This window comes from Agelaius phoeniceus, chromosome 30 (assembly GCF_051311805.1).
Source record: "Agelaius phoeniceus isolate bAgePho1 chromosome 30, bAgePho1.hap1, whole genome shotgun sequence".
Classification (NCBI taxonomy): Eukaryota; Metazoa; Chordata; class Aves; order Passeriformes; family Icteridae; genus Agelaius; species Agelaius phoeniceus.
In genome coordinates, this window is record NC_135294.1 from 2,895,006 (window position 1) to 2,920,871 (window position 25,866).

Here is a 25,866-nt window from a genome sequence, read left to right on the forward strand (position 1 = left end):
GCTGGGCTGGGAGGAAAGGCTGAGGGAACTGGGAATGTTCACCTGGAGAGGAGACGGCTCCAGGAGAGCCCAGAGCCCCTGGCAGGGCCTGAAGGGGCTCCAGGAGAGCTGCAGAGGGACTGGGGACAAGGGATGGAGGGACAGGACACAGGGAATGGCTCCAAACTGGGAAAAATGAGACTGGGGTGGATTTTTGGAAGGAATGAGTGTGGGGAGGAGCTGGGATGGAATTCCCGAGGAGCTGGGGCTGCCCCTGGATCCCTGAAGTGCCCAAGGGAGAAGAGAAAGTTCCAGGGAGAGCTCAGAGCCCATTCCAGAGCCTAAAGGGCTCCAGGGGAGCTGGAGAGGGACTGGGGACAAGGATGGAGGGACAGGACACAGGGAATGGCTCCCACTGGAAAAGGGGAGATTTGGGTGGGATATTGGGAAGGAATGAGGCTGGGGAGGGGCTGGGATGGAATTCCCAGGGAGCTGTGGCTGCCCCTGGATCCCTGAAGTGCCCAAGGTGAGTTTGGAGCACCCTGGGGCAGTGGGAGGTGTCCCTGCCATGACAGGGGTGGCTCTGGATGGGATTTGAATCCCTTCCAACCCAAACCATTCCATGATTTTCTGACACCTGGGAGCTGAGTTTGCACAGACAGGACAGGGGAACTCTTCACCCACCCAGCAGGTGAGCAGTTTCTCACCTGGAAAAGGAACCAAAAATGCTGGAATTCTGCCAGGGAAGCCAGGGAATGGCCTCCACTGCCAGAGGGCAGGGATGGATGGGATTTGGGGATGGAATTCCCAGGGAGCTGTGGCTGCCCCTGGATCCCTGGCAGTGCCCAAGGCCAGGCACTGGGACAGTGGGAGGTGTCCCTGCCCTGCCAGGGGTGGCTCTGGATGGGATTTCAGGTCCCTTCCCACCCCAACCATCCCAGGATTCCCTGACTGAGCCTTTATTCCCTGACCTGCCTTTATTCACCTCATTTCTCTCCCTTTACAAAACAAATCCCATTTCCATTTTCTGCTAAAAAAAATGCCATAAAAAACAACTGATTCTGCCAAATCCCCCTTACCACAACCCCACCCTGTCCCTCCACCCCTCCCAGGTCGTGATCAACCCCAACTATGAGGTGGCAGAGTCGGATTATTCCAACAACGTCATGAAATGCCGGAGCCGCTACGACGGGCAGCGCATCTGGATGTACAACTGCCACATAGGTGAGGGCTGGCATCCCCCAGGCACGCCCCAAGGATTCCCCTCAGACAAGGAATTTCATGTTTCCCTCCCTTGAAACAATCCCAGTGTCCTGGGAAATTCCTTCTTCACAAAATCCAGTTATTCTGCCGAGCTGGGATCTCAGCGGGTCACGAATCTTCTCTTGGAAAACAAACAAAGCGGTGGGAAAGAGAATTCCTGCTGTACCAGGCAGGAATTAAAATGTCCCTGGAATGTCAGGGAAATCTCTGTTTTCTTGGGAAAAGTTAAAATATTATCATTTGGTATTTTTTCTTTTTGGTCGTGGAAATATCAAAGCCAAGCTAATTTAAATTTGGCTTCTTCCATTGTCAAAACCATGGAAAATGGAATTAACTTGGGGGCTTTTTAGGACTGTTTTTACCACAGAAAATGAATTAACACAACTCCCTGCCCAGCTGCAAATAAAACCAGCTTTGAAAATTCCCTTCTTCAAGGAATATTTTTCCTGGAAAAAAAAAACAATCTCCAGATTTTTCTCATTATTTTCTTGGGATTTTAGCAGAAAATTCTGGTCTTGTGTGTCACATTTCAGACTGTGACCTAGTTCAGGAAAGTGAAGCCCATTCCAGCTGCTGCTTGGGCCCTGCAGCTGAGCTGGGAGATAATTCTGGTTGAAAATAAAAGTTTTAACTTTCACTTTCTCCTAATTAGAGAGAAATTAGGGTTCAGTTCTGGTTCAGAGCACAGCCCTCACACCCTCACAGGCTTTGTTTGGCCTCGCTTTTTATTTTTTATATAAAAATATTTTATATTTTTTTTCACCAAACCAGTGAAATTTGGGTAATTCAGTCCTGCAAATCCACATCCAACCCTCCTGGGACTCCTGGCTGTGCCAGTTAGGGCAAGGTTTAATTAACACTTCATTAATTAACCCCAAACCTTTAAGCCCTTCATTTCCAGGGCACTGGTTCCAGCCAGTCCCAGTGTTCCCAAGTGCTTTTCCCTGCTCACCCTGTGCTCTCCTGGTGCTCCCCAGGGTTTTTCCCTGCTCACCCTGCACATTCCCAATGTTCCCAAGTGGTTTTCCCATCTTCCCTCGGTGTTCCCAAGGGTTTTCCCCTCTCCCACTGATCCCAAGGGTTCCCAGAGAGTTTTTCCCTCTCCTGCTGTTCCCAAGGGTTTTTCCTGTGCTCTCCCAGTGTTCCCAAAGGTTTTCCCCTCTCCCACTGATCCCAAGTGTTTTTCCCATGTTCTCTTGGTGATCCCAAGGGTTCCCATGTTTTTCTCTCTCCTGCTGTTCCCAAGGGTTTTCCCTGTGCTCTCCCAGTGTTCCCAAGGGTTTTCCCCATGCTCCCCCCCCGTGTTCCCAAGTGCTTTTCCCTCTCCCAGTATTCCCAAGAGTTTTCCTTGTGCTCTCCCCATGTTCCCAAGGGTTTTTTCTATGCTCTCCTGGTGTTCCCAAAGGTTTTCCCTGTGCTCTCTGAGTGATCCCAATGGTTTTCCCCATGCTCTCCCAAGGGTTTTTCCCTCTCCCAGTGATCCCCAATGTTTTCCCTGCACTCTCCTGCTGTTCCCAAGGGTTTTACCTGTGTTCCCAGGTGTTTTTCCCATTCTCTCCCAGTGTTCCCAGGTGTTTTTCCCATTCTCTTCCACTGTTCCCAAATGTTTTTCCCTCTCTCTCCCCTGGTGATCCCAAGGGTTTTCCCCATCTTCTCCTGGTGATCCCAAGGGTTATTCCCATGCTCTCCTGTGTTCCCAAGGGTTATTCCCAGGTGTTTTTCCTTCTCCTGGTGTTCCCAAGGGTTTTCCCAGTATTCCCAGGTGTTTTTCTCTCTCCTGATGTTCCCAAGTGTTTTTCCTGTGCTCTCCCAGTGTTCCCAAGGGTTTTTCCCACTCCTGGTGTTCCCAATGGTTTTCCCCATGCTCTCCCCGTGTTCCCAAGTGCTTTTCCCTCTCCCAGTATTCCCAAGTGTTTTCCTTGTGCTCTCCCCATGTTCCCAATGGTTTTTTCCCTCTCCCAGTGATCCCCATTGTTTTCCCTGCACTCTCCTGCTGTTCCCAAGGGTTTTTCCCATTCTCTTCCACTGTTCCCAAGTGGTTTTCCCTCTCTCCTGGTGTTCCCAAGGGTTATTCCCATCCTCTCCCCCTGTTCCCAGGTGTTTTTCCCTCTCCTGGTGTTCCCAAGGGTTTTCCCCTCTTCTGGTGATCCCAAGGGTTATTCCCATGCTCCCCTGTGTTCCCAAGGGTTATTCCCATCCTCTCCCCCTGTTCCCAGGTGTTTTTCCCTCTCCCCTGGTGTTCCCAAGGGTTCTTCCTATGCTCTCCTGTGTTCCCAAGGGTTTTTCCCAGTATTCCCAGGTGTTTTTCTCTCTCCTGCTGTTCCCAAGGGTTTTTCCTGTGCTCTCCCAGTGTTCCCAAGGGTTTTTCCCACTCCCGGTGTTCCCAATGGTTTTCCCCATGCTCCCCCCATGTTCCCAAGGGTTTTTCCCTCTCCCAGTGGTCCCCAATGTTTTCCCTGCACTCTCCTGCTGTTCCCAAGGGTTTTACCTGTGTTCCCAGGTGTTTTTCCCATTCTCTTCCACTGTTCCCAAGTGTTTTTCCCTCTCTCTCCCCTGGTGATCCCAAGGGTTTTCCCCATCTTCTCCTGGTGTTCCCAAGGGTTATTCCCATGCTCTCCCCCTGTTCCCAGGTGTTTCCCAGGTGTTTTTCTCTCTCCTGATGTTCCCAAATGTTTTTCCCATCCTCTCCCAGTGTTCCCAAGTGTTTTTCCCTCTCCTAATGTTCCCAAGGGTTTTTCCCATGCTCTCTTGTGTTCCCAAGGGTTTTCCCAGATTCCCAGGTGTTTTTCCCTCTCCTAATGTTCCCAAGGATTATTCCTGTGCTCTCCCCCTGTTCCCAGGTGTTTTTCTCTCTCCTGTGTTCCCAAGTGTTTTTCCCATCCTCTCCCAGTGTTCCCAAGGGTTTTCCCAGATTCCCAGGTGTTTTTCCCCCTCCTAATGTTCCCAAAGGTTATTCCCATGCTTTCCCCCTGTTCCCAGGTGTTTTTCCCTCTCCTAATGTTCCCAAGGGTTATTCCCAGTATTCCCAGGTGTTTTTCTCTCCCCTGGTGATCCCAAGGGTTATTCCCAGTATTCCCAGGTGTTTTTCTCTCCCCTGGTGATCCCAAGGGTTATTCCCAGTATTCCCAGGTGTTTTCCCCTCTCCTAATGTTCCCAAGGGTTATTCCCATCCTCTCCCCCTGTTCCAAGGTGTTTTTCCCTCTCCTGATGTTCCCAAGGGTTTTCCCAGGTGTTTTCCCTTCTCCTGGTGATCCCAAGGGTTATTCCCATGCTCCCCTGTGTTCCCAAGGGTTATTCCCAGTATTCCCAGGTGTTTTTCTCTCCCCTGGTGATCCCAAGGGTTTTTCCCAGTATTCCCAGGTGTTTTCCCCTCTCCTGATGTTCCCAAGGGTTATTCCCATGCTCCCCTGTGTTCCCAAGGGTTATTCCCCCTGTTCCCAGGTGTTTTTCCCTCTCCTGATGTTCCCAAGGGTTTTCCCAGGTGTTTTTCCCTCTCCCCTGGTGTTCCCAAGGGTTATTCCCATCCTCTCCCCGTTTCCAGGTGTTTTTCTCTCTCCTGCTGTTCCCAAGGGTTATTCCCATGCTCCCCTGTGTTCCCAAGGGTTATTCCCAGTATTCCCAGGTGTTTTTCCCTCTCCTGGTATTCCCAAGGGTTATTCCCATCCTCTCCCCGTTCCAAGGTGTTTTTCCCTCTCCTGTGTTCCCAAGGGTTTTCCCAGGTGTTTTTCCCTCTCCTGGTGATCCCAAGGGTTATTCCCATGCTCCCCTGTGTTCCCAAGGGTTATTCCCAGTATTCCCAGGTGTTTTTCTCTCCCCTGGTGATCCCAAGGGTTTTTCCCAGTATTCCCAGGTGTTTTCCCCTCTCCTAATGTTCCCAAGTGTTATTCCCATGCTCTCCCCGTTTCCAGGTGTTTTTCCCTCTCCTGCTGTTCCCAAGGATTATTCCCAGTATTCCCAGGTGTTTTTCTCTCTCCTGGTGATCCTGAGGGTTATTCCCATGCTCTCCTGTGTTCCCAGGTGTTTTCCCCTCTCCTAATGTTCCCAAGGATTATTCCTGTGCTCTCCCCCTGTTCCCAGGTGTTTTTCTCTCTCCTGGTGATCCCAAGTGTTTTTCCCATCCTCTCCCAGTGTTCCCAAGGGTTTTCCCAGCTTCCCAGGTGTTTTTCCCCCTCCTAATGTTCCCAAGTGTTATTCCCATGCTTTCCCCCTGTTCCCAGGTGTTTTTCCCTCTCCTTGTATTCCCAAGGGTTATTCCCATCCTCTCCCCCTGTTCCAAGGTGTTTTTCCCTCTCCTGATGTTCCCAAGGGTTTTCCCAGATGTTTTCCCTTCTCCTGGTGTTCCCAAGGGTTATTCCCATGCTCCCCTGTCTTCCCAAGGGTTTTTCCCAGTATTCCCAGGTGTTTTCCCCTCTCCTGATGTTCCCAAGGGTTATTCCCATGCTTTCCCCCTGTTCCCAGGTGTTTTTCCTTCTCCTGGTAATCCCAAGGGTTATTCCCATGCTCTCCTGTGTTCCCAAGGGTTATTCCCAGTATTCCCAGGTGTTTTTCCCTCTCCTAATGTTCCCAAGGGTTATTCCCATGCTCTCCCCCTGTTCCCAGGTGTTTTTCCCTCTCCTGGTGTTCCCAAGGGTTTTCCCAGGTGTTTTCCCTTCTCCTGGTGATCCCAAGGATTATTCCCATGCTCTCCCGTGTTCCCAAGGGTTTTTCCCAGTATTCCCAGGTGTTTTTCCCTCTCCTGGTGATCCCAAGGGTTATTCCCATGCTCCCCTGGTGTTCCCAAGGGTTTTCCCCTCTCCTGGTGATCCCAGGGGTTATTCCCATGCTCTCCCGTGTTCCCAAGTGTTATTCCCAGTATTCCCAGGTGTTTTTCCCTCTCCTAATGTTCCCAAAGGTTATTCCCATGCTTTCCCCCTGTTCCCAGGTGTTTTTCCCTCTCCTGATGTTCCCAAGGGTTATTCCCATGCTCCCCTGTGTTCCCAAGGGTTTTTCCCAGTATTCCCAGGTGTTTTTCTCTCCCCTGGTGATCCCAAGTGTTATTCCCAGTATTCCCAGGTGTTTTTCCCTCTCTCCAGGCGGTTCCTTCAGCGAGGAGACGGAGCAGAAGTTCGAGCACTTCAGGGGACTCACAAATAACGTCGTCTCTGCCCGGTAGAATTCCCACTAATTTAAGGAAGCCTGGACTCCTGCTCCGGCCCTTCCCAACCACTGCCCCCAGGAAATGGAGCCTCCTCCAAGCTCGGAGTTTCAGCCCAATCCCTCCTCAAGGAGCCTCTCCCTCCCCACTTTAGGTGCTCAGGCCGCCCCTCGGTGCCTCCTGCAATTCCAGCTCTCCTCAGCTCCAGCTCTTCACCATTCCAAAGGTTCCTCCCACGTTTTGCAGCACTCCTCGCCTCAGGGTGGCTGCCAGCCACCCAAAAGTGCCTTTATCCTTCATTTCCAAGGCATTCTTTGGGAATTTCCAGCTCTTTTCCACTCCCAGTGCCTGTTTGTGCTGCTGCTTCCTGCACCCCTCCTCAGCACTGACTCCAGTTCAGCAAGGAAACGGAAGGAAAGGAAAAACTTTAAAAAAACCAACAAAAAAACCACCAAAAACAGGAAAAAAAGGAGCAGCTTTTTGTGAGCAGAACAGTGAAAAGCTGAATTTAATACTGCAGTGAAAACGCTTGGATCCAACAACGGCCACGCTCCGGAGGGGAGCAAACGCAGAACCTGGAATCTCACAGGGAATTTTCAATTTCACAGGGAATCTCATATGGAATCTCACAGGGAATTTTCAATTTCACAGGGAATTTCATATGGAATCTCACAGGGAATTTTCAGTTTCACAGAGAATCTCATATGGAATCTCACAGGGAATTTCATATGGAATCTCACAGGGAATTTTCAATTTCACAGAGAATCTCATATGGAATCTCACAGGGAATCTCATATGGAATCTCACAGGGAATCAAAGCTCTCTGAAGTGCCCCAGAACTCAGCAGATCCCCAGGGATGAGGCCCCTGGGCTGGGAATTCCCATCCCACAGGGATCCCCCCACCCACCAGGAATCGCCTCCTGGCCGGAGATTCCATCTTTTTTTGCAAGGATGAATCATCCTTGTGCACCTTGCAGAGGGAATTTCTGCCTCTCATCCCCAAGGATCTGCTCCTGTGGGAATTCCTCTGTTTGTCTGAGGACACACAGAGCTCCAATAAAAACCTTTTCCCTGGGAAAAAAAAAAAATATATATATATATATCTATCACTTTAGAAGCCCTTGGTGTATTTTCTCCTCACAATTCATGGAAGTTTGGGGGTTTCCCCCCCCCTCTCCTACATCAAAGTTACCTGGAATTCCAGCTGATTCCACAGGGAATTCCAAACTTCCCCCAAAACCCCACCTCACAGGGGCTTCAAAATGCAGAAATATTTTGAGTATTTGTCATTTCTCCAGTGCTCCAGAGGGCACTGGGTTTTAACCTCCTGGCAATTGGAAAATTCCAGTTTTCCCCAGAATTCCAGACTGGAGCAGGAGCAGAGCCTGGGATGGGTGTGGAAGCTCATTTTAAACCCAGTTCTGGGCACATCAGCACAGGCAAATTCTGGAGTTTTTTTCCCTAATGAGCAAATTTTCCCTAATGAGGTTTTCTTCCTCACCAACAGGGAACTTTCAGGCTCTTGAAACTCTGTAAAGAAGGAAAAAATTCCCTAAAACTTGGATTCACTGCCTGTCAGTTTTCTGGGATATCAGAACAGCAACATCACAACAAACTTGGAACAGATTTTTTCTGTTAACTTCTGTTAACTCCTTGCTTGGAGTTAATTTTTGGCCCCCCAAAAAAAAACAAAAAATCCCAATTTTCTTAACTCTTAATGCCTATTTTTTGTTGGAAAACAGAGCAAGAATAAGGACTAAAGAAACCCCCTCATTCCTGCAGCTGCCCCAAAGGCTCTGGAAGCTCCAGCACAGAACCCCAGCACTGCCAGGGCTCCAAAAAACCCCAGTGAGAATTCCCAGGCCAGGAACAGCCCCTGCCCTGCATGCATTCAACAGCACAGCCAAGCTCATCCTGACGGCCTTGGCCTTGGTTTTGGGCTTTTTTGGGATTATTCCTCCTGCTCCAAGGATTCTGGCTGGAAATCTTCGCTCCCCACGGGCTCCTGCTGCCGCTGCCTCCAGCCCAGGGCGTGGGACAGGAGCCTCCTGGCCACGGCCGTGTCCGTCTGCGGCCTCTCCTTCCCCAGCTGGAGCAGCTCTAGGGAAAGATGGAAAACAAATTTACCCACCTGGGGCAGGGGCAGGGAGGAATTGGTGCTTAAATCCCCCAAAATCAGCTTTTTTCCCTGCTGTTTTCTTCGTTTATTGACATCCAATCTTTCTGTCTCGGTGGATAAATTGGGATTTTTTTTTTTTTCAGGGTTAAGGAATTCCACGTTTTTCACGGGATTGTTTGGTGGCCATCAAGGTTCAGGGCTCTTGTGCTGGGTGGGAAATTGTTGCCCATCCTCTTATTCCTGGCAAAATTCCCAACATCCCATCCCTGTGAATTGGAAAAATTCCCAACATCCCATCCCTTTCCACACCTGGAAAAACCCAGGCCATTTATCCATTTATCCATTTATCCATTTATCCATTTATCCATTGAAACTCCTCAAAACCAGCTGCCAAAATCCTTGGAAAACAAAACAAAAAAAAAAATCTGCTTTTAAAATGATATCTGAATATTTCAGATAATTTGGGAAGCCCCTTGGTCATTTTTTGGATTGCTCCAATTCCATCTGCAAGGAAATCCACCAAAATGTCACCAACTCCACCATAATTTGGATTTGGGGATTAATTCATTAATCCTTTATCAATTTGAAGTTCTTATCTACACAGCAAAGGGGGGGGACTTTGTTTTTCCAGAAGTTTCATTCATTAAGGAAAAAAAAAATTAAAAAAATTTTTCAAAGAGACACTGTCAGCTAATTCAAATCCAAATTTGTGTTTGGAAAATAATCAATGGAAACTAGATGCCAACAGAATTAATTGTTATGTTTAATTGTTAATTAATTAAATAATTAATTAATAATAATTAAAAATTAAAAATAATTCTATTTTATTTTAACCTGATTCAGAAGAGTGAATAAATGAAAAAAAAAAGATGAAGGGGAGATGCAAATAAACCAAAATTTTGGATCTTTCCTTTAAATCCAGCAGTGCTGAACCTCAGGAATTTGTTCCTGTGCCAGTGTCCCTTTAAAGCATCAAAATTGGAATTTATTCTGACTGCAGTGAGCTGGAAAAACCCAGGAATTGTTGGTTCAGAGTCTCTGCTGCTGCTGAGGTTCATGGCTTTGCTTTCCTGTGGCAACTGGACCTGATCAATCTGATTGAAAGGCAATGAAATCAATCAATCAACCAATCAATAATTGATCAATCAATCCATGGTAATCAATCAACTGATGTTCATGGCTCAGCTTCACCATTTCTACTTCCTGAATAAAATTATGCCAACCACAAGATGGGGTTTGTCTCCTTTGGATTGCCAGGGGGAGAGGGAAGAGAAAATTCCTGGGGAATTCGATGGCAAAAAAATCCCAATTCCAGCACAACCCTTCCCTTCCAGCTGCCCAAAATCGCAGCAAATTGCACCAAAAAAATTAAATTAAATCTGAATTCCAGCAAAACTCCACAGCTCAGTGCCAAGAAATCCATGAAAAACCCATTCAGAATGAAAAATAATTGGTCCTGAGTGTGAATTTTCTCATGAATTTGTCATCTGGGCCAGGGAGGAGTGGGAAATGCAGGAGAAATGGGGTGGATTTAGGGAAATTCAGGGGAATTGGGGTGGATTTGGGGAAATGCAGAAATGGGGTGGATTTGGGGAAATGCAGGAGAAATGGGGTGGATTTGGGGAAATGCAGGAGAAATGGGGTGGATTTGGGGAATCCAGGGGAATTGGGGTGGATTTGGGGAATTCCAGGGGAATTGGGGTGGATTTAGGGAAATGCAGGGGAATTGGGGTGAATTTGGGGAAATGCAGGGGAATTGGGGTGGATTTAGGGAAATGCAGGAGAAATGGGGTGGATTTGGGGAAATGCAGGGGAATTGGGGTGGATTTGGGGAAATGCAGAGGAATTGGGGTGGATTTAGGGAATCCACGGGAGGTGGGGTGGGTTTAGGGAAAAGCAGGAGAAGGGAGGTGGATTTAGGGAGATCCAGGGGAATTGGGGTGGATTTAGGGAAATCCAGAATTGGGGTGGATTTGGGGAAATCCAGAAGTGGGGTGGATTTAGGAAAATGCAGGAGAAGAAGTGGGGTGGGTTTAGGGAAATTCCAGGAGAAGGTGGGGTGGGTTTAGGGAAATTTAGGAGAAATGGGGTGGATTTAGGGAAATGCAGGGGAAATGGGGTGGATTTGGGGAAATGCAGGAGAATTGGGGTGGATTTGGGGAATTCCAGGGGAGGTGGGGTGGGTTTAGGGAAATGCAGGAGAAGGGAGGTGGATTTAGGGAGATCCAGGGGAATTGGGGTGGATTTAGGGAAATGCAGAATTGGGGTGGATTTGGGGAAATCCAGAAGTGGGGTGGATTTAGGAAATCCAGAGGTGTGGGGTGGGTTTAGGGAAATGCAGGGGAATTGGGGTGGATTTGGGGAATTCCAGGGGAACTGGGATGGGTTTAGGGAAATCCAGGAGAAGGGGGGTGGATTTGGGAAATGCAGAAGTGGGGTGGGCTGAAAGAATTCCAGGGAAATTGGGGTGGGCTCAGGGAATTCCATGGGAATTGGGATGGGTTCAGGGAACCCCAGGGGAATTGGGGTGGGCTCAGGGAATCCCAAGGGAACCGGGGTGGATTCAGGGAATTCCAGGGGAATTGGGGTGGGCCCAGGGAACCCCAGGGGCGCTGGGGTGAGTTGAAGGAATTCCATGGGAGCTGGGGTGGGTTGAGGGAATTCCAGGGAAATTGGGGTGGGCCCCGGGAATCCCAGGGGAACCGGGTGGGCTCAGGGAATCCCAGGGGAGCTGGGGTGGGCTCAGGGAGTTCCATGGGAACCGGGTGGGCTCAGGGAATTCCATGGGAACTGGGGTGGGTTCAGAGAATTCCATGGGAATTGGGGTGGGCTGAGGGAATCCCAGGGGAACCGGGTGGGCTCAGGGAGCCCCAAGGGAACGGGGTGGGCTCAGGGAACCCCAGGGGCACCGGGTGGGCTCAGGGAGCCCCAAGGGAACCGGGTGGGCCCAGGGAATCCCAAGGGAACCGGGTGGGCTCAGGGAATCCCAAGGGAACCGGGTGGGCCCCGGGAATCCCAGGGGAGCTGGGGTGGGCTCAGGGAGCCCCAGGGGAACCGGGTGGGCCCCGGAGCTGCTCCTCACTCACTTGGTCTCTGCAGGGCCCTGACCTTGGCCTGTTTGCTGGCGTGGAGCAGGGGCCGGATCTTCAGGCAGGGGTAGCGGCGGCCCAGGGCCTGCGAGGCTGCGGGGACACAAAAGGGCTGGGATGAACCCAAAATTCCAATCACGCTGGGCTGGAACCCTGGGGACATTCCCTGCCTGGCCTGAGATGTCCTGAGCCCCAGGGGAAAATTTCTGTCCATGGAGAAAACTTCCAAGAGTTTGGGATGAACGGGAATTCGAGTGTGTGAATGGAGGAGTCAGCACAGGGTGAGAAACCTGGGGCTTTAATGTGGAAAAAGAAGTTTAGTATGGAAAAAGAAGTTTAGTATAGAAAAGAAGTTTAGAATGGAAAAAAAAGCATAATATGGAAAAAATGGAGTATGGAAAAAAGTGTAGTATGGAAAAAAAGTGTAGTATGGAGGAAAGAGAAGTTTAACATGAAAAAAAAACTTTAGGATGGAAGAAAAAGTTTAGTATGGAGAATAAACTTTAGTATGGAGGAAAAATTCAGTATGGAGGAAAAAGTTTAGTGTGGAAGGAAAAGTTTGGGATGGAAAGAAAAGTTTAGTGTGGGGGAAAAAAGTTTAGGATGGAAGAAAAAGTTTAGGATGGAGGAAAAAGTTTAATGTGGAAGAAAAAGTTTAGTATGAAAAAGAAAAGTTTAGTGTGGAGGAAAAGGTTTAGTGTGAAAAAAAAGTCCAGTGTGGAGGAAGAAGTTTAGGATGGAGGAGAAAAGTTTAGTGTGGAAAAAGGTTTTAGTATGGAAGAAAAAGTTTAGTATGGAGGATAAAGTTTAGTATGGAGGAAAAATTCAGTATGGAGGAAAAAGTTTAGTGTGGAAGGAAAAGTTTAGGATGGAAAGAAAAGTTTGGTGTGGGGGAAAAGAAAGTTTAATGTGGAAAAAAAGTTGAGTATGGAAGAAAAAGTTTGGGATGGAAAGAAAAGTTTAGTGTGGGGGAAAAAAGTTTAGGATGGAACAAAATTTCAGTATGGAAAGAGTTTTGTGTGGAGGAAAAAGTTTTGTATGGAAGAAAAATTCAGCATGGAGGAAAAAGTTGAGTGTGGAAGAAAAAGTTTAGGATGGAAAAGAAATGTTTAGTGTGGAAAAAATGTTTAGTGTAGAAAGAGTTGAGTATGGGAGAAAAGCTTTAGTGTGGGGGAAAAAGTTTTTAGTATGGGAAAAGGTTTTAGAATGGAAGCAAAAGTTTTGGATGGAAGAAAAATTTTAGTGTGGTGGAAAAAGATGAGTATGGAAAAACAGCTCAGTATGGAAGAGAAAGTTCAGTATGGAGGAAAAAGTTTAATGTGGAAAATAAAGGTAATATGGAAGAAGTTTAGTATGGAGGAAAAACTTTAGTGTGGAAAAAGTTTTTAGAGTGGAAGAAAAAGTTTAGTAGGGAAGAAAAAGTTTAGGATGGAAAGAAAAGTTTAGGATGGAAAGAAAAGTTTAGCATGGAAGAAAGAATTGAGTAGGGAAAAAAAATTCAGGATGGAAGAAAAAGTTTAGCATGGAGGAAAAATTCAGTATAGAAATATGGAGGAAAAAGTTTAGTGTGGAAGGAAAAGTTTAGGATGGAAAGAAAAGTTTGGTGTGGGGAAAAAAAGTTTAGGATGGAAGAAAAAGTTTGGGATGGAAAAAAATTTCAGTATGGAAAGAGTTTAGTGTGGAGGAAAAAGTTTTGTATGGAAGAAAAATTCAGTATGGAGGAAAAAGTTGAATGTGGAAAATAAAGGTAATATGGAAGAAGGTTAGTATGGAGGAAAAACTTTAGTGTGGAAAAAGGTTTTAGAGTGGAAGAAAAAGTTTAGGATGGAAAGAAAAATTTAGCATGGAAGAAAGAGTTGAGTAGGGGAAAAAAATTTAAGTATGGAGGAAAAAGTTTAATGTGGAAAAAATTAAGTAGGGAAGAAGAAGTTTAGTATGGAGAAAAAAAGTATAGAAGAAAAAGTTTAGGATGGGAAAAAAAAGTTGAGGATGAAAGGAAAAGTTGAGGATGAAAGGAAAAGTTTAGTGTGGAGGAAAAGGTTTAGTGTGAAAAGAAATTCCAGTGTAGAGGAAGAAGTTTAGGATGGAGGAGGAAAGTTTAGTGTGGAAAACGTTTTGTGTGGAGGAAAAAGTTTTGTATGGAAGAAAAATTCAGCATGGAGGAAAAAGTTGAGTGTGGAAGAAAAAGTTTAGGATGGAAAAGAAAAGTTTGGTGTGGAAGAAAAAGTTTAATGTAGAAAAAGTTGAGTATGGAAGAAAAGCTTTAGTGTGGGGGAAAAAGTTTTTAGTATGGGAAAAGGTTTTAGAATGGAAGCAAAAGTTTCGGATGGAAGAAAAATTTTAGTGTGGTGGAAAAAGATGAGTATGGAAAAACAGCTCAGTATGGAAGAGAAAGTTTAGCATGGAGGAGAAAGTTTAACATGGAAAAAGTTCAGTAGGGAGGAAAAGGTTTAATGTGGAAAATAAAGGTAATATGGAAGAAGTTTAGTATGGAGGAGAAACTTTAGTGTGGAAAAAGTTTCTAGAGTGGAAGAAAAAGTTTAGTAGGGAAGAAAAAGTTTAGGATGGAAAGAAAAGTTTAGCATGGAAGAAAGAGTTGAGTAGGGAAAAAAATTCAGGATGGAAGAAAAAGTTTAGGATGGAGGATAAACAAGTTTAGTATGGAGGAAAAACTTAAGTATAGAAGAAAAAGTTTAGGATGGGATAAAAAGTTGAGGATGAAAGGAAAAGTTTAGTGTGGAGGAAAAGGTTTAGTGTGAAAAGAAATTCCAGTGTGGAGGAAGAAGTTTAGGATGGAGGAGGAAAGTTTAGTATGGAAAAAGGTTTTAGTATGGAAGAAAAAGTTTAGTGTGGAAAAAGTTGAGTGTGGAGGAAAAAGTTTTGTATGGAAGAAAAATTTTAGTGTGGTGGAAAAAGATGAGTATGGAAAAACAGCTCAGTATGGAAGAGAAAGTTCAGTAGGGAGGAAAAAGTTTAATGTGGAAAATAAAGGTAATATGGAAGAAGTTTAGTATGGAGGAAAAACTTTAGTGTGGAAAAAGTTTTTAGAGTAGAAGAAAAAGTTTAGGATGGAAAGAAAAGTTTAGCATGGAAGAAAAAGAAGTTTAGTATGGAGGAAAAAGTTTAGGATGGGAAAAATATTAAGTAGGGAAGAAGAAGTTTAGTGTGGGGGAAAAACTTAAGTATAGAAGAAAAAGTTTAGGATGGGATAAAAAGTTTAGGATGAAAGGAAAAGTTGAGGATGAAAGGAAAAGTTGAGTGTGGAGGAAAAGGTTTAGTGAGAAAAGAAATTCCAGTGTGGAGGAAAAAGTTTAGGGTGGAGGAGGAAAGGGCTGGCTCTGAGCTGCACTTGGGGTGTTTGTCCCCCCAAAAAATGAGATTTCCCAGATTTCTGGTGCCATCCCCCTCCCAAAATCCCTGGGAGGGGATTGGAAATTTCTCAAGTCATAAAAGACAAAAAAAAAAAAAAAAGAAAAGGAAAAAAAAGTTAATAACCACAACATTATTATTATTATTATTATTATTATTATTATTATTATTATTATTATTATTATTATTATTATTATTATTATTATTATTGTTATTATTGTTATTATTGTTATTATTGTTATTATTGTTATTGTTATTTGTAATTTCTAAAAATGCACACAGCTGCATCCAAGGCAATTAAAAACCAGGTTCCACATCCCAGCCCAGAAATTCCAACCTCCCAAAACACTTCCAGGATGGAAAGGAACAGGAAAAAAAAATAGAATAAAATAAAAATAAAATAAAATAATAAAAAATTAAATTAAAATAAAATAAAATAAATAAATAAGAATAAAATAAAATATAAAATGAAATATAAAATATAAAATGAAATTAAAATAAAAATAAAATGAAATATAAAATTAAATATGAAATAAAAATAAAATATAAAATAAAAATAAAAATAAAAATAAAAAATAAAAATAAAAAAGAAATAGAAATACAATAAAAACAAAATAGAAGAAAATAGAAAATAGAAAATAAAATAGAAAATAAAATAAAGCAAAATAAAGCAAAATAAAAATAAAAATAAAAATAAAAATAAAATAAAATAAAGCAAAATAAAGCAAAATAAAATAAAATAAAATAAAGCAAAATAAAATAAAATAAAATAAAATAAATAAGAATAAAATAAAATATAAAATGAAATATAAAATATAAAATGAAATAAAAATAAAAATAAAATGAGATATAAAATATAAAATAAAAATAAAAATAAAAATAAAATAGAAATAGAAATACAATAAAAACAAAATAGAAGAAAATAGAAAATAGAAAATAAAATAGAAAATAAAATAAAGCAAAATAAAGCAAAATAAAGCAAAATAAAAATAAAAATAAAATAAAATAAAGTAAAATAAAGCAAAATAAAATAAAATAAAATAAAAATAAAATAAAATAAAATAAATAAGAATAAAATAAAATATAAAATGAAATATAAAATATAAAATGAAATAAAAATAAAAATAAAAATAAAAATAAAAATAAAAATAAAAATAAAAATAAAATAGAAATAGAAATACAATAAAAACAAAATAGAAGAAAATAGAAAATAGAAAATAAAATAGAAAATAAAATAAAGCAAAATAAAGCAAAATAAAGCAAAATAAAAATAAAAATAAAATAAAATAAAGCAAAATAAAATAAAATAAAATAAAGCAAAATAAAATAAAATAAAGCAAAATAAAAATAAAAATAAAAAAATAAAATAAGATAAGATAAAATAAAATAAAATAAAAATAAAAATAAAATAAAAATAAAATAAAATAAAATAAAATAAAATAAAATAAAATAAAATAAAATAAACCCAAACCCCGCTGCCAACCAGTTCAGGGCACTGGGAAGGGGCTGGGCAGCTCTGGGTGCCTCAATCCCCCCCCAGTACCTGTGGAGGAGCTGGAGAAGATTCCCAGGGCATGGGTGTCATCCACCCACTGGATTTTGAAGCCACTTTCACTGCAAAAAAAAAAAAAAAAAGAATAATTTGAATTAATGTCAAGAAAAACAAAGCCCCAACAAAACCCAGCAGCCCCAGGAGGGGTTTTCAGTGATTTATGGGGTTTCCCAAAGCATTATTCCCATTTTAAATGGGGGAAAGGGCAGGAAAAGGAGGAAAAAAGGAGATTAAATGTGCCCTTTTTGAGGCCAGTGTGAAATTACCCCAAATTCTCCTTTTCCTCTCAAACCCAACCTCAGTTCCAGGCATTGGCTTCCAGCAGCAAAACAGGGACATTCCTGAAGTGCTTCCCAGGCATAAAAATACAAAATAAGAATGGATTTATGAAGGGATTTTGGGGTGAAATCCCATAAAGAGTCAGTGGGAAATGGGAATTTGGAGCAGGAATTCAGAAAGATTCCAGTCCACGTCCCACTGGCTCCATCCTTTCCCAGCTCTGCTCACTCCCAGAGAGTGCAACAAGAAATCTGAGCAAGCACACACAATGCAGGAAGAATTATTTCAATATTATTAACATAGAAATTTAAATCATTAAATAAAAATTATCCTTTCAGTTTTAAAGAATAATTTAAATATAATTTTTAAATGTAATCGATTTGGTTTAATTGATCTGTGGAAGGAATTTTCACAAGTAATCCAGGAATTATCCCAAGAGAGGAACTCAGCTCTGCCCTAAGTGATTCATTATTTAAAATATAGTTTTAAATAATAATATAATTCTAAATGTAATTAATTTGATTTAATTGAAGGAATTTGTAGAGGGAATTTTCACATCTAGTCCAGGAATTATCCCAAGAGAGGAGGAGGAAAACAGGAGAAGAACTCAGGTCTGCACTCAGTGAAGAATAGTTTAAAATATAGTTTTGAACAAAAATTGAAATATAATTTTAAAATATAATTATTTTGGTTTAATTGAAGGGATTTGTAGAGGGAATTTCCACAACTAATCCAGGAATTATCCCAAGAGAGGAGGAGGAAAACAGGAGATGAACTCAGAGCAGGACCCAGCTCTGCCCTCACTGAAGAATTATTTAAAATATAGTTTCAAATAAAAATTTAAATATCATTTTAAAATATAATTAATTTGGTTTAATTGAAGGGGTTTGTAGAGGGAATTTCCACAACTAATCCAGGAATTATCCCAAGAGAGGAGGAGGAAAACTGGAGATGAACTCAGAGCAGGACCCAGCTCTGCCCTCACTGAAGAATTATTTAAAATATAGTTTTAAACAAAAATTTAAATATAATTTTAAAATATAATTATTTTGGTTTAATTGAAGGGATCTGTAGAGGGAATTTCCATATCTAATCCAGGAATTATCCCAAAAGAGGGGGAGGAAAACAGGAGATGAGCTCAGATCTGCCCTCACTGAAGAATTATTTAAAATACAATTTTAAAGAATAATTTAATTTTAAAACGTAATTAATTTGGTTTAATTGAAGGGGTTTGTGGAGGGAATTTCCACATCTAATCCAGGAATTATCCCAAGAGAGGAAAGCAGGGAAAGGTGCCTTTGACAGAACTCAGGGCTGGACCCAGCTCTGCCTCTAATCCAAGCTCATTCCCTGGATTTCCCAATTTACCCCCAGGGCTGAGCCCTTTTCCTTGGAAATTCTGAAATTCTGATGGAATCACCCAGGAACCAACAAAAAAATCTCCAAAAAAGCACCAGGATGGAGGCAGGGCACACCTGGCTGTGGGTATGGGGGTGCCACAGCCCTGGGGGAAAGCTGGGTTTAAACCAGGCCTAAACTGCAGGAAAAGCCCCTTGGAGGCACAGAATGAGGGAAGAAGGTGAAACAGAAATCCAGAATTTGGGTGCCAGAAATGTGGAGCAAAGCTGGGCTTTAAACCAGGGGAAAGCTGGGCTTTAAACTGCAGGAAAAGCCCCTTTGAGGCACACAGTGAGGGGAAGGTGAAACTAAAATTCAGAATTTGGGAGCCAGAAATGTGGAGCAAAGCTGGGCTTTAAACTGCAGGAAAAGCCCCTTTGAGGCACAGAATGAGGGGAAGGTGAAACTAAGATTCAGAATCTGGGTGCCAGAGCCATGGGGTAAAGCTGGGCTTTAAACCAGGCCTAAACTGCAGGAAAAGCTCCTTTGAGGCTCATAGAGAGGGGGAGGTGAAACTAAAATTCAGAATTTGGATGCCAGAAATGTGGAGCAAAGCTGGACTTTAAACCAGAACTAAACTGCAGCAAAATCCCCTTTGAGGAACACAGTGAGGGGAAGGTGAAACTAAAATTCAGAATGTGGGTGCCAGAGCCCTGGAGTAAAGCTGGGCTTTAAACCAGGACTAAAATGCAGGAAAAGCCTTTGAGGAACACAAAGAGGGGAAGGTGAAACTAAAATCCAGAATTTGGATGCCAGAAATGTGGAGCAAAGCTGGGCTTTAAACTACAGCAAAAGCCCCTTTGAGGCATACAAAGAGAGGAAGGTGAAACTAGGATTCAGAATTTGGGTGCCAGAGCCATGGGGTAAAGCTGGGCTTTAAACCAGGACTAAACTGCAGGAAAAGCCCCTTGGAGGCACAGAATGAGGGGAGAAGGTGAAACTAAAATCCAGAATTTGGGTGCCAGAAAGGTGGAGTAAAGCTGAGCTTTAAACTGCAGGAAAAGCCCCTTTGAGGCACAGAATGAGGGGAAGGTGAAACTAAGATTCAGAATGTGGGTGCCAGAGCCATGGAGTAAAGCTGGGCTTTAAACCAGGACTAAACTGCAGGAAAAGCCCCTTGAAGGCACAGAATGAGGAGAAGATGAAACTAAAATTCAGAATTTGGGTGCCAGAGCCATGGGGTAAAGCTGGGCTTTAAACCAGGCCTAAACTGCAGGAAAAGCCCCTTTGAGGCCTCACACAGAGAGGGGAAGGTGAAACCAACCCTCAGGGTTTTGCAGCCAGCCCCAGGCCGCGCCCCTGCCCTGCCCAGGCTCCCGGGCAGTCACTCACTGGAAATCTGAGAACATTTCCAGCAGATCCTCGGTTTGCAGGGACGAGGGGAAGTCGTAGATCTCGGTGACGTGGCCCAGGTCCCCCTCGCTGACCTGGGCCTCCCCATGGCCAGGATAATCCACAGTGATCCTCTCGATGCTGATGTCCTTCACTGACAAATTCCCAACGATCTGGGAAGATGCAAAGCGAGGATTAGAAAATAAAACAATGAGCCAGGCTGGAGTTTCAGCCCCTTGAAGCAGGAGCTGCTTTGAGTCAGGTCTCACAAGCTCTTGGGGGTTTATTTCACACCCAGGATAGCTCAGCTACCTTGGCATCAAATCAGCAGCATGGCTTCTGTGGCAGCGTTGGAAACAAAAAGGGTTTAGTAAAGGGCAAAATAACAAAAACTCTTTACAGAGATAAACTGATTTAGGTGCAAGAGGTCCTTGCCCCTGGTAAACACCTCACAAAATCAATTCCTTTCTTTGTTCTCTTCTTTTTCTAGTAAACTGTCTAGGCAGGACTTTTTGGCTCCTGTCCACTTGGCTATCTTTAAATTGAAGGTTCAGTCCCCCAAGCCTATGAGATGCCTTTTTCACCTAATCCAGGAGAGAAACTTCAGGGCTTCTTTCCTTTTTAAGGAGACAAAAGCTAGTTTTGTCACAAAAAAATAAAAAGGAAAAACAAAGGAAAAGCAAAAAGGAAAAGCAAAAAGGAAAAACAAAAAGGAAAAACAAAAAGGAAAAACAAAAAGGAAAAGCACATTCCCACATCCCCTCAGAGCCCAATCCTCACCTCAGCCACCCCAGCCCCACCTGCACCACCCAGGACATGGAATCCCCTCCCAGGGAGCGCCTCCTTCCCCTCTTTTCCCAGATTCTGCCCCAAATCACCTCTGCCAGCAGCTCTGCCGTGCAGTCGTCCTCGAGCCTCGTCCCCTCTCTGTCCCCTGCAGCCAAATCCAGGCCCCTCCTCAGCGCCTCGGCCACACCAGAGCCCTCCTTGTCCTCCTCTTCCTCCTTCCTCTGCCCCGGAGCGCTCGGATCTGCGCCATGGGACAGCTCAGGGGCAGCCAGAGCCTCAGCTGGGCCTTCCAGAACCTTCTGCAGGGGCTCCTGCTCCACCTGCCCAGTGCCGGGGCTGGGAACAGCCTGGACTCCCTGGGAATTCCGGGAATGCTGCTCTGCAGAGCGGGGCTGCCCGCTGCTGCTGCTCTGCAGGGTCTGAGACTCTGGCACGGCTGGGGCTGGCACGGCTGGGGCTGGCACACCTGGGGCTGGCACAGCCGGGGCTGGCACACCTGGGGCTGGCACGGCCGGGGCTGGCACACCTGGGGCTGGCACACCTGGGGCTGGCACACCTGGGGCTGGCACAGGCAGGTCTGTCCTGCTGCCACCGTGGTTCTCCAAAGGGACAGAGCTGCCCCCGCACTCCGACCCTCTGGAATCCCGGCTGGATTCCTTCTCCTGCAGCGGGGCCTGGAACTCGCTGCCCTCTGCAGAGATGGTGCTGCCATGGCTTGGCTCCTCCTGCCCTGCCTGGGGTGGGTGTTTGTGGTGCTCTGCAGTGATGGTGCTGCCATGGCTCGGCTCCTCCTGCCCTGCCTGGGGTGGGTGCTTGTTGTGCTCTGCAGCGATGGTGCTGCCCTGGCCCGGCTCCTCCTGCCCTGCCTGGGGTGGGTGTTTGTGGTGCTCTGCAGTGATGGTGCTGCCCTGGCTTGGCTCCTCCTGCCCTGCCTGGGGTGGGTGTTTGTGGTGTGCAGAACGAGGGGAATGGGAACAGTCCTCATCCCGGCCTTCCCGCTCGCAGGAATCGCCGCCATTCCCTAAGGATGGCACCTCCTCATCACACAGGGGATGCTCGGCGCTGCCTTTCCCAGGGACATCCTCAGGCTCCTGCTGCCTCCTAGGGCTGCCTCCAGCCCTGCCCAGCTCCTGCTGCTCCCGGCTGGAATTCCTGGCGCCGTTTTCCCCTCCTGGAGCCGCGTCCCCGTCCCCGGGGCTCTCCCGCTCTCTCCAATTCGCCTTTTTCCGGCCCCCTCTGGGCACGAACGGGGCTTTCTCCGGCTTCCTCCTGGGCGGCCGGGAGATCCTGCCCGAGCCCACGCTGGCACGGGCAGTGTCCCCGTGGGTGTCCCCGGGGTGGCGCAGCCGGGCCCCCCGGCCCCCCCGGCCCCAGGGCTGCACGGGGCGCTGCACACGGGACGGGTTGGGCCCGGCCTTTTGCTCACTCGAGGTCTCGTTGGGAAGCCTGGGAAGGAGGGGATGGTGAGAGGGGAGCAGGGGAAACTCAGAGGAAAAGGAGGAGAAGCATCAAAAAGGGAAATGCCAAAAGAAAAAATTCCCAAAGGGAAAAATCCCGCTGTTCCTTGGGGTCTGGGGGGTGCCACTGGTAATGGAGAACCTGAATGGGACACAGGGACTTTGTGCTGGAGCCCCTCTGGAGCCAGGCTGAGAGAGCTGGGAACACTCCAGGGAGAGCTCAGAGCCCCTTGCAGAGCCTGAAGGGGCTCCAGGAGAACTGGAGAGGGACTGGGGACAAAGGAGAAGCATCAAATTCCCAAAGGGAAAATCCCACTGTTCCTTAGGGTCCAGGAGGTGCCATTGGTAATGGAGAACCTGAACGGGACACAGGGACTTTGTGCTGGAGCCTCTCTGGAACCAGGCTGAGAGAGCTGGGAACACTCCAGGGAGAGCTCAGAGCCCATTCCAGAGCCTGAAGGGGCTCCAGGAGAGCTGGAGAGGGGCTGGGGACAAGGATGGAGGGACAGGACACAGGGAATGGCTCCCACTGCCAGAGGGCAGGGATGGGTGGGAGATTGGGAGGGTTGGGGGGCTGGGATGGAATTCCCAGAGCAGCTGTGGCTGCCCCTGGATCCCTGGCAGTGCCCAGGGCCAGGCTGGGACAGTGGGGGTGTCCCCAGAGGGTGACAAGGGTGGCACTGGGGTGAGTTTTGGGGTGTCCCCAGAGGGTGACAAGGGTGGCACTGGGGTGAGTTTCGGGGTGTCCCCAGAGGGTGACAAGGGTGGCACTGGGGTGAGTTTTGGGGTGTCCCCAGAGGGTGACAAGGGTGGCACTGGGATGAGTTTCAGGGTGTCCCCAGAGGGTGACAAGGGTGGCACTGGGGTGAGTTTCGGGTCCCTCCCAAACCATTGCAGGGTTTTGATGGCTGTCAGCGCTGACCCAGAGGAGCACAGCTCACCTGACAGCTGAGTGACAAATGACTGTCCTCCTCCTCCAGCCCTCTCCCACCGAGAAGCTGCTGAGCAGTTCCATGTTCTCCACGGTCCTGTGGATCAGGTACCTGAGGCGGCTGGACAGGGGTGGGAACAGGAGCACTCTGCAAGGAGAGAGGGCTCAGGGCATCAGAAACGTGCAGGGAGGGATGGGAGTGATGGGAAAATGTAATAACCTCATCCCCTGAGTCATTCCCAGCACGGGATTTAAATCAGAAAAAAGGCAAGCAGGACTTGGTGGTATTAAAAGCATAAGTGGCTTCTCAGATTTGCAGCCAGACACATTTTACACATAAAATGGAGTGTGGGGAATGCCTGACCCCAAGGCCTTGGCCTGGACTCTCCTTCCTGCTGTATCCATATGGGAAAGGCTGGGAAGCACCAGCAGAAAGCTGCTGCTGATCCCCTCCCTCCCAGGCTGAGTCTAATTTCATTTCTCTCTCCACAATATCTTATTCTGTAACATTTCTAAATCAATATTTATCCCAAAAATTATATACAAATATATACTATATAAACCTTCTTTATATACAAATATATTGTATATAATATATATATAATATATATATTATATAATACATAATACATAATATATAATATATAATATATAAAATATATAATATATAATATAATATATAATAAATATATGTATAATATATATATATACAAATATACTATAAATAAATCTTCTATCAAACTTTACAAATTATAAATTTATAAATATATAAACCTTCTATCAAACTTTACAATTCCTCTACAAATCCATTTCCCACCTGGAAACCAGGAATAAACCAAGAATGGATAAATAAACTCCAGTTCAATGTCACTGCTGTCACCTGGTTTGTCCCCGAGTCTTTGACAATGGCACAGGGAATTTCTTTGCCAAACATTTTATTAAAGAAAAAGCACTGAAACAAATATTTAAGGTCAGGAGAAGTTGGCAGGGAGCTGAGCTCAGCACTGCCAGCCCTGCTCCTGTCCAGCACCCCAAAGGCTCCAAAGGTCACTGGGCTGGGAACAGCTCCAGGCGAACCCAGGACGAGCAGTGGCTGCTCCAAAGCCACCAATGGCCACAAAACCCTGCCTGAAGGTGTGACCAGGGGAGGGGATCCCACAGCCAGAGCCCAAATGCTGCTGCTTTCACCCAGAAAACGACACCAAGCACGAGCCCAAGGTGCCCAGGTGTCCCTGGCGCTGCCCAGGTGTCCCTGGCGCTGCCCAGGTGTCCCTGGCGCTGCCCAGGTGTCCCTGGCACTGCCATGGCTGGGGACAGCTCAGGGACCCACCGGTGGTGCTGGCCCTGCTCCATGAAGTGCTCGAGCTCCTCCACGATCCTGCCCACGAACTCATCCTCGCTGGGCGACAGGAAAACGCCATCCATGGGGCACAGTGCAGGGACAGCCTGCCGGGGACAGGGACACAATGGAGGGACAGGGACACAATGGAGGGACAGGGGCAGGGGCACATGGAGTGACAGGGACACATCCGGAGGGACAGGGATACACATGGAGAGACAGGGACAGCCTGCCGGGGACAGGGACACACATGGAGGAACAGGGATACACATGGAGAGACAGGGACAGCCTGCCGGGGGACAGGGGCACAATGGAGGGACAGGGACACACCTGGAGGGACAGGGACAGCCTGCCGGGGACAGGGACACATGGAGGGACAGAGATACACATGGAGGGACAGGGACACACATGGAGAGACAGGGGCACAATGGAGGGACAGGGACAGCCTGCCGGGGACAGGGACAGCCTGCTGGGGGACAGGGGCACACATGGAGGAACAGGGGCACAATGGAGGGACAGGGACACATCCGGAGGGACAGGGATACACATGGAGGGACAGGAACACACCTGGAGGGAGGGACAGGGACACGTGGAGGGACAGAGACACAGCTGGAGGGACAGGGACACAGCTGGAGGGACAGAGGCACATGGAGGGACAGGGGCACCTGGAAGGACAGGGACACACCTGGAAGGACGGGGACACACATGGAGGGACAGGGATACACATGGAGAGACAGGGACACGCCTGGAAGGACGGGGACAGCCTGCCAGGGGACAGGAGCACATGGAGGGACAGGGACACGTGGAGGGACAGGGACACAGCTGGAGGGACAGGGACACGTGGAGGGGCCGGGACGGGGCACATGGAGGAAGGGACAACCGCCAACCCCCGCCCATGGGTGCCCAGCACCCCCTGCAAATCTCACCCGCCCTATGCTGGCTCCGTCTGAACCGCGTTATCGCCAGCCCTGGGCATCCCAAAATCCCCCAGCCCTGGGCATCCCAAAATCCCCCAGCCCTGAGCACCCCCAGCCTCTCTGCCCTGCGTTATCCCCCTTTCCCGGACGCCCCCATCCCGCTCTCTGCATCCGCCTGCCCTCCCCTTCTCCCAGCGCCACGTGCTGCCTCCTGTCCCCACCACCATCATCATCATCATCATCATCATCCTCACCATCACCACCCTCACCCCGGGCCCCCATCGCCCCCATCCCCGCCCCCCGGCCCCACCGCGCCCCCGTTCCCCACCCCCGGTGTCCCCCCGGCTCCGGCCGCCCCGTCCGGGTCCCCCCGCGCCCTCACCGCCAGGCCCGGCCGAGCAGCGGATGCCGGTGCGGCGCCTGCGCCCGGTTCTGGCTCCTCCCGCCCGGTTCTGGCTCCTCCCGCTCCATCCCGGCTCCTCCCGCTCCATCCCGGCTCCTCCTGCTCGGTCCCGGCTCCTCCCGCTCCATCCCGGCTCCTCCTGCTCGGTCCCGGCTCCTCCCGCTCGGTCCCGGCTCCTCCTGCTCGGTCCTGGCTCCTCCCGCTCCATCCCAGCTCCTCCCGCTCCATCCCGGCTCCTCCCGCCCAGTTCTGGCTCCTCCCGCCCGGTTCTGGCTCCTCCCGCTCCATCCCGGCTCCTCCCGCTCGGTCCCGGCTCCTCCCGCCCGGTTCTGGCTCCTCCCGCTCGGTCCTGGCTCTTCCTACTCTGTCCCGGCTCCTCCCGTTCCATCCCAGCTCCTCCCGACCGATCCGAGCTCGTCCCCCTGGCTCTGGGCTCCTCTCGGCCTGTCCGGCTCTTCCTCCTCATCCCCGGTTCCTCTCTCTCGTTCCCGGTTCTTCTTCCTCCTCATCCCCGG

General features: G+C 47.1%; 2 protein-coding genes across 8 annotated transcripts in view; one reads left to right on the top strand and one right to left on the bottom strand.

Moving 5' to 3' along the window:
* LOXL2 (lysyl oxidase like 2) overlaps positions 1 to 7,465 on the top strand; it is an 82,184-nt gene extending 74,719 nt beyond the window's left edge. For both annotated transcript variants that reach the window (XM_077191698.1, XM_077191699.1), the window contains 2 exons: positions 1,092 to 1,203; positions 6,315 to 7,465. In XM_077191698.1, coding sequence (XP_077047813.1) covers positions 1,092 to 1,203; positions 6,315 to 6,394 — 192 coding nt within the window. In that variant the 3' untranslated portion in view covers positions 6,395 to 7,465. The remainder of the gene's footprint in view (positions 1 to 1,091; positions 1,204 to 6,314) is intronic.
* A 79-nt stretch (positions 7,466 to 7,544) lies between these two features.
* On the bottom strand, positions 7,545 to 25,445 carry R3HCC1 (R3H domain and coiled-coil containing 1). 6 transcript variants are annotated; one of them, XM_077191702.1, is made up of 9 exons: positions 25,331 to 25,445; positions 24,023 to 24,138; positions 22,703 to 22,840; positions 20,861 to 21,750; positions 20,394 to 20,830; positions 19,516 to 19,688; positions 16,498 to 16,568; positions 11,605 to 11,678; positions 7,545 to 8,477 (listed from the first exon to the last, which is right to left on the bottom strand). In XM_077191702.1, the coding sequence occupies exons 2-9, from the start codon at positions 24,115 to 24,117 to the stop codon at positions 8,148 to 8,150; spliced, it is 2,208 nt and encodes a 735-aa protein (XP_077047817.1). In that variant the 5' UTR covers positions 24,118 to 24,138; positions 25,331 to 25,445; the 3' UTR covers positions 7,545 to 8,147. The 6 variants fall into 6 exon arrangements, with proteins under 6 accessions (XP_077047817.1, XP_077047819.1, XP_077047818.1 ...); XM_077191704.1 differs by having other exon boundaries at positions 20,394 to 20,755; positions 20,846 to 21,750; XM_077191703.1 differs by having other exon boundaries at positions 20,394 to 20,755; positions 20,831 to 21,750.
* Between the last annotated feature and the right edge of the window lie 421 nt (positions 25,446 to 25,866).

Bases quoted from the DNA above. Each gene is read 5' to 3' on its own strand.
- R3HCC1 (XM_077191700.1), bottom strand. From the start codon at position 24,117: ATGGATGGCGTTTTCCTGTCGCCCAGCGAGGATGAGTTCGTGGGCAGG. The intron at 22,841-24,022 runs GTGGGTCCCTGA...CTCTCCTTGCAG, and splicing joins GAGCAGGGCCAGCACCACCG to AGTGCTCCTGTTCCCACCCC. The intron at 8,478-11,604 runs GTCAGGGCCCTG...ATCTTTCCCTAG, and splicing joins ACGCCAGCAAACAGGCCAAG to AGCTGCTCCAGCTGGGGAAG.